The following is an 8,044-nucleotide window of genomic DNA, read 5'->3' on the forward strand; positions in this document are numbered from 1 at the left end:
GAGAATGAGACACAAATCAGGGTATATTCTCGTAGAGATTGAAAATATTGAGGGGTTTGGTGAAAAAAAAGGCCTAGTTCTCTTGGGTGCAATTTTTGAAAGTAATGGAAGTGTTGTTTTCAGGGCCAATTGCTTAGTTGGCCTGAAGTAACCAGGGGTATTTTCATAATTAACATGTGCATACTGGATTTGGAGAAAATTTACCCATTGTGTTGAATTTGAAGTGGGCAGAATGAGTGGAGCCTTTCTTCCTGAGGATATAGGACTGACATTGTTAAGAAATGGAAGGAGAAGAGGATTCATGAAGCCAGTGGCAATTCTTTTGGCAAAGGACCAGGATTGGTTGCTGTTTATGAGAGTTTGAGGGCTGTGTGATGTATGCAGGCTTCTTTTACAATTTGAATAACTGTCTTGCTAGAGTTGTGGTGCTTGGCAAACACCTTCCAGTTTGTTGTTGGGTAGTTATTACAGTTACTATAGAACAGTTAAACAACTGCAGCTATGAATGAACCACTTTGTAGGCTTTGGAATATTAAGGTTTTGTATGTCATTTGGAAGGATACCTAAAAAGATGATTTCTGTCATAAACACTTATCTGTTTCTGATAGATCAGGAGTGAAGCCCATGTACTTCCAGAGGTAATTATCACAAAAGTGGTCAAACTCTAACCATTGGTTGCATTGAAGTACCATAGATGTTGTGTAGTATTGGTTAATTTTGATGAATTGCTTCATGATCTGACAGCTATGATTTGGTGGCAGTTGGATGTGGACTGTCAATTGAGAGAGATAAGTGATAGAAAGAGTGGAGTCAGCATATATATAGACATAACCTTTCAGAGTGAAGTTTGAGTGAATGTGTATAGCCTGGACAGCAGAAATGGGAAATTTGTGTTTTGGGAGGATTATAATGTAGGATTTGCATGTTAATATAAATTCATGAACGAAATTGAAGATGAAATGAAATCTACAGGTGTTAAAGAAGAGGAAGGGAAATTATTCGATGGGCTTAGTTGTGGATTCTGGTATTTAGGGAAGGATGATGGTGTGTTGATAGATTACAAGAACTTCATACTGCAGTGCTTCCCAAAGTGGATGGTATTTTAACCAGGGAGTGTGACTGAAAACTTTTTTATGGGTATTGGCAACAGAAAAAGTAGTTGGAGGCAACAGATGCATTTGTACAGATTTTTGTTTTATTAATCTGTCTATTATTTCAATATGGACTCTGATAAACTGCATGTTACCCATAATCACAACAAAGCACAAATGAAAACATCAGCAATAATAATAAACTTCTAACAATAAACTAAAATATACATTAAAAAAAAAAGCCAAATAAGTTTTAGAACTGTTCTTTTGGAAGCTTGATCCAGTTCTTGAGACAAGTCTACAAAGGCACTCATGAGCCAAGTCATCACCATCATTATCGCTTAATGCCCACTTTCCATGCTGGCATGGGTTGGATGGTTTGACTGAGGACTGGTAAGCAGGGAGGCTGCACCAGGCCCCAATCTGATTTGGCAAGCTTTCTTCAGCTGGATGCCCTTCCTAATGCTAACCACTCTGAGAGTGTAGTGGGTGCTTTTTACATGCATCTGGCATGGGAGCCAGTCAGGTGACATTGGCATTGATCATGCTCGAATGGTACTTTTTACGTGCCAGCACAGCAGCCAGTCAGGCAACACAGCATATCTCCAAAGGTCTGGGTTGCTTGTCATTACCTCTGTGAGGCCCAACATTCGAAGGTAATGCTTCGCCACCTCATCTAATGTCTTTTTGGGTCTACCTCTTCCACAGGTTCCCTCCACAGTTAGAGATTAGCACTTCTTTTCACAGCTTGGTGCAGTCCTCTGGCTTGTTGACTCCTATCAAATTGGCCAGCCCATGCCAGCATGGACAATGGATGTTCATTATCATTTAGTGTCCGTTGTTCATGCTAGCATGGGCTGGATGGTTTGACCAGGGCTGGCAAGCTGGAAGGCTGCACCAGACTCCAGTCTGATTTGGCGTGGTTTCTATGGCTGGATGCCCTTCCTAACACCATCCACTCCAGAAGTGTAATGGGTACTTTTACATGCCACTGGTATTGGTGCTATTTGCATCATACTAGAATCTGCCACAACTGTGATTTTACTTGGCTTGATGGATCTTCTTCTCAAGCATGACATAATGCCAGAGATCTCGGTCATTGTCTCCATGGGGCCCAACACTCGAAAGGAGCTTTTCACATGCCACTGGCATCAGCCACTTTGCTTTCTTGAAGTCCAACACTTGAAAGGTACTTTTTACATGCCACTGGCACAAGTGCCAGTTACCTGACACCAGCATCAGCCATGACTATGATTTCACTTGGCTTGACGGGTCTTCTCAAGCAAGCATATCCCCAAAGGTCTCGGTCACTAGTCATTGCCTCTGTGAAGCCTAAAGTTCGAAGATCATGCTTCACTACGTCATCCCATGTCTTCCTGGGTCTACTTCTACCACAAGTTCCTCCTACAGTTAGAGGTCAGCACTTCTTTTCACAGCTGTCCTCATCCATATGCATCACATGACCATACCAGCATAGTCATCGCCCTTGCACACCACATCTGATGTCTCTTATGTCCAACTTTTCTCTCAAAATGCTTACACGCTTTCAAACATGCACACTAACTTTGCACATCCAGCAAAGCATACTAGCTTCATTTCTTTCAAGCCTACGCATATCCTTGGCTGTCACTGACCATGTTTCACTGCTGTGTAGCATAGCTGTTTGCACACAGGCATCATACAATCTGCCTTTCACTCTGAGGGAGAGGCCTTTTGTTTCCAGCAAAGGTAGGAGCTCTCTGAGCTTTGCCCAGACTAATATTATTCTCACAGCTACACTCTTAGAGCATCCACCTCCACTACTAACTTAATCACCTAGATGATGGAAGCTATCTACTACCTCTAGCTTACATCCCTGGCTGTGGATGGAGTCTATTTTATGTACATTTTCAGAGTTTATTGTACTTGTGCATCTTCCACACTTGAAAGTTATTTTTCCTTTTAATATTGCTTTTAATATTCCTTTTGATATTGCTGCACCTCTTATATATATATATCAATAACTTACACCAAGTACATCTACCTATGCTTTTTAAATGCCTTCCTACTTACTAAAGCTTTGGTTCTTGATAGGTTAACTCTAAGGCTCTTCTCTTCTAAACTTTGCCTCCACACCTGAAACTTCTTTTCTAGTTCTGGTAGTGATTCAGCTATAAGAACAAGGTCATCAGCATAGAGGAGCTCCCAGGGGCAGACTGTCTTGAATTCCTCTGGAAGAGTATGATGAACATGAGAGGGCTGAGGACCAAATCTTGGTGAACCCTTACTTGTACCCTGAATTCTTTGTTGTATTCATTGCTAATCCTCACCTTATTGGTAGTATCCCTGTACATGGTTTGTACAGCTCTCACCAACCACTCATTTATCCCTAGTTTCCACATTGACCACCAGATAAGGGATCGAGGCACCCTGTCAAAGGCTTTCTCCAAGTAAACAAAAGCCAAGTACAGAGGTTTATCTTTGGATATGTATTTCTTCTGCAGCTGCTTTACCAGAAATATAGTATCAGTGGTGCTTCTCCATGGCACAAAACCAAACTGCATCTCAACTAGATTAACTCTCTCCCTAATTAGTTGGGCTATGACTCTCTCCGTAACTTTCATCACCTGATCCAACAATTCGATATCTCTATAATTATTTCTTTCTAAGGCATCACCTTTACCTTTGTAGAAATTGACTATGGTGCTGCTACACCAGTCACTGAGTATGACTCTTTCGTGAACCACCTGATTTACAATACAGATGACTAGACCATAACCCACACCACCAGATATTTTAAGCATCTCAGTGGTGATTCCTGATGGACCGGGGGCTTTACCTGTCTTCATATCCTTAATTGCTTTATCTACTATGACACTGTCAATTTGGATAGCTGGTTCATCAATTGGGTCGACATTTTACAGACTCTCCTCCTCCCATTCATTCTCCATATTCAGCAGTCTTTCATAATGGCATTTCCAAGCCTCTTTCTTTGCAGAATTATTAAATGCAAGTGTGCTATCATCCATGCAGACACATTTCTCTCCTATGACATCACAATTTTTCTCATACACTCACAATCCAAAGCATTTCAAGTCTTTGGTCGTCACATCACTGAACATAGACAAACTTCTTTTTTGCTTCTCCCTTGGTTAGATATACTTGTCTCCTAGTTTCCCTTCTGGCTGATACAATTCTCTGCTACCCCCGCTCTTCTTTGCTCTAATGGCCCTGTCTACAGCATCGTTCCACCACCACGTCACCCTAGTTCTGGATGGGACTTTTCCCCAGTCGCAGATTTTGTCTTCGGCACTCAGCAAACTGTCCTGCAGGAATTCTCAATTACCCTCTATGTCATGTCTGTAGCTCCTCCTCCCTCTCATCAAATTTCTCAATTAGGATGTCCTTAAATTTCTGGCCATATGAAGAAACCTTAAGCTTCCAAATCTTTCTTTTCCAGATTGGTCAGCTTCTTGGCATCACCCTGGCCTGGAGTCTAAAGTCACTAGTGACTATGTGTGTGGTGTGTGTGTGTGTGTGTGTGTGTGTGTGTGTGTGTGTGTGTGTGTAATGATAATAATAATGGTTTCAAATTTTGCCATAAGGGGAGAGGACTAATTGATTACATCGACCCCAGTGTTTCACTGGTACTTAATTTATTGACCCCAAACGTCAACCTTGGTGAAATTTTAACTCAAAATGTGAAGACAGACAAAATACTACTAAGCATTTCACTTGGCGTGCTAACAATTCTGCCAGCTCGCCACCTTCATGATAATAGTAATAATGATAATAATTATTATGATTTCAGTCTTGTAGAGCTTGTAGAGAGAGTTTGCTGTCCTGTCAAGCTTGTACAGAAAGTTTGCTGTCCTTGACATTTGATAGTGTATATTAACCCTTTAGTGTTCAAACGGGCCAAAATTTATTCCCCTTTATTTGTTCAATCTGGCCATATCTGACTGCTCTATGAAATCGTTAAAAAAAATAAACAAATTATGCTATTGAATTCTCGTAGCTTTGAGATAATGCGAGATGAAGCTTTTCATACCTTTATTCAAGTATAAATACTGTGAAATTGTTTAGACCGCATGGTTTTTGCAATATTCAACATTCTGGTGAACTGAAGTTTGTTTATTACTGTTGTTTGAATTGTTGGTTGTTTTGTGCTGCTTTGCGGTGGTTTTCTAGTTGTGCTTTCTCTCGATAGAATTGAGAGAAGCCATGACAAAAAGGATGTTTTATTCAGACCTTAGTTGTTCTGATTGTCCTCTTCAGAGGAGGAACTGGTTCTTGCAGTCGGCAGAATGAATGAATGTCTAAAAAAGAAGAGCTTCGCAGAAGCAACAGAAATAAAGAAAAAGGAGGCAGATCTTTCAAATATTGAAAGATATGAAAAAATGGGATGTAGAGTGGGTGGTGGCATTAAGCTGTCACCCTCCCGAAGATACTGGACAAAATAGACAGGAAGACTGTATACTTGGTGGAGGAAAGGAAAATTGAACATATGGAGGTTGAAGTTATAGAGAGAGCATTGTACTCAGTCTGGCAAGACATAATGTATCTGGCCAGAGGGAACAAATTCAGAACTATTATAGTCCATTACAAGATGGAAGATAAAGCTAAGGAAAACACTACAAACACAGTAAAAACAGACAAAGTGGTCCTTCTACCCACTTATTTGGGAAGAAGGACTTCAAGGATTAGGGTGGAGGGAAATCCACTGGAAATTGATGTGGCTTGGGTTGTAGTGGCTGTTCTTCTGGGAAGTGAGGAAGAACTAGCTGTCCTCCAAGCCACAAAGATGGAAGGCTCGGTTTGGAAAGGACAAACAATGGATCTGTTTGTACAGGCTGCAGTGGAGACACTCGAAAATTTGGTGGAGATGGTATCAATCGGAGATATGGTGTTGAAAGTGTAGGTGGAGGGCAGGACTCCTTGTTGCTTTAAATGTAGCCTAAAAGGCCACATTATAGCACACTGCCCTCTGCAAAAGCAGACTACGGAAAGGATGGACGAGAGGTCGGAAAAGAAGCAAGAGAAGGAAAAGGAAACAGAGGAAGAATGGAAAATTGCAGAAGGAAGAGGGAAAAAGAACAGTGTGATGTGGAACCCCAAACCTCACCCACCTCACTCATACCCTTTGAGACCCACCCCCTCCCTACAGACATTGAACCCATCCATCCCCCTCCTATACAATCCAAAAAGAAAAAAGAAATGCAATCACAACAAAGTACAAAGAATTCCCCTCCCCGTGAAGTAAATTATGTTTGTATACTGACGGACAATGAGAATAGGGAATTAATTTGGAAGGTAATAAGTTGGAAGATGGCAAAAATGGTTCATACAAAAGGATATAAGAACACAATAGGGTAGCACATATGTATGCTGCTTTTAGAAAAGCAGATAGAAGAGGTGAAAAAATACAAAAAAGATTTTGAGTTCTGGAAGATCAAAACAGACATTAAAAGGATACCAGACAATGTAGGATATGAGGAACTATTGGTGAAATTTGGTGTTGATGTGGTAAAAGGAATCCCAAAGAAGTAAGTGATGCAAGCAGCACATTTCCATTTTCTCACTCTCGTTATTCATTCATATTATCATATTTATAATTTTATTTGAATTATTTTGTGTTATATGTCCCCACATGTATTTGTGTTGTCCCCTCTTTGTTAGGTCCCTTGTAGAAAATAAAGAAATAATGGTTTTTTCAACATTTGAAGAGAAGTCTGTACCTTAGTTTTTAATGAAATGGCATCAGCAAGTAGCGATTCCGACTTTGAAGGTTTTACTCTTGACGATATAGAAAATATAAATGAAAACAAGAGTATTTTGTCTTTCGACAAATCTGATATTGATGTTGGCACGTAAAAGCACCCACTACACTCTCGGAGTGGTTGGCATTAGGAAGGGCATCCAGCTGTAGAAACTCTGCCAAATCAGATTGGATCCTGGTGTAGCCATCTGGTTTCACCAGTCCTCAGTCAAATCGTCCAACCCATGCTAGCATGGAAAGCAGACGTTAAACGATGATGATGATGATGAATATTCGTTGGACGAGGAAGATTTTGAGAACGAAAGTAATAAAAATGAAAGTGATGAAAATGATATTGTAAACATGGCAACGTGGTCAAAGATTACAACACCAATCACTGTTCCTGATTTCACAGAAAACACTGGTCCACAACACAATTTACCTCCTGATGCTCAACTATTGGACTATCTATTTTTATTTTTACCGAAAAGTTGTTTTGAAAATGTTATGGAGGAAACAAACAAATATGCACGACGTATAATTTCTATTTGCGGAAGAAATGATCCACTATGGCAGCCAACTTATACTGTGGAAATGAGAGCGTTTTTCACAATCAATATTGTGTTTTGTGTTAAACAGCTTCCTCGACTGATATAAGGTTTGGTGATCCGTATATCTCAAGTATAATGTTGAAGACGAGGTATTCGAAAATATCTCAGTATTTACATTTAATTGATTCTGCTAATGCCCCCAGCTAAAACGACCCAAACTACAATCCCCTGTACAAAGTACATCCTGTAATTGATTTACTTGTTAATAATTATAGAACTGTGTATCTACCTGGGAAAAATCTCAGTGTAGATGATGCCATGATAGGCTATAAGAGCAGAGTACATTTTCAGCAGTACATGCCTGCCAAACCTACTAAATGGGGGATCAAGGTATGGGAAGTTTGTGAATCAGACACTGGATATTGTGTAAACTTCGATGTTTACACAAGGAAAAAATATAATGGAAACAGACCATATGGATTGGGACATGATGTAGTATGGTTTCTTACTGAGCCATTTCACCATCAGCACCGACACCTCTATTTTGACTGTTTTTTTATTTCTTCAGTGGCTTTGGCAGAATATCTTGACCGTGTAAGTATTTACATGTGCAGAACTGTCATGGGTTTACCCTGTGAAATGAAAACAAAATTTAAAAGAAGAGG

The 8,044-nt window shown here is 40.1% G+C and overlaps 1 protein-coding gene across 1 annotated transcript in view; it reads left to right on the forward strand.

Moving 5' to 3' along the window:
- Positions 1-5,679: 5,679 nt before the first annotated feature.
- The window catches only part of LOC106880785 (uncharacterized), a 52,262-nt gene continuing 49,897 nt past the window's right edge, over positions 5,680-8,044 (forward strand). The window contains exons 1-3 of the mRNA XM_052973484.1: positions 5,680-5,987; positions 6,797-6,940; positions 7,655-7,973. Coding sequence (XP_052829444.1) covers positions 5,680-5,987; positions 6,797-6,940; positions 7,655-7,973 — 771 coding nt within the window. The remainder of the gene's footprint in view (positions 5,988-6,796; positions 6,941-7,654; positions 7,974-8,044) is intronic.

Source organism: Octopus bimaculoides, chromosome 16 (assembly GCF_001194135.2).
Source record: "Octopus bimaculoides isolate UCB-OBI-ISO-001 chromosome 16, ASM119413v2, whole genome shotgun sequence".
NCBI classification, from domain to species: Eukaryota; Metazoa; Mollusca; class Cephalopoda; order Octopoda; family Octopodidae; genus Octopus; species Octopus bimaculoides.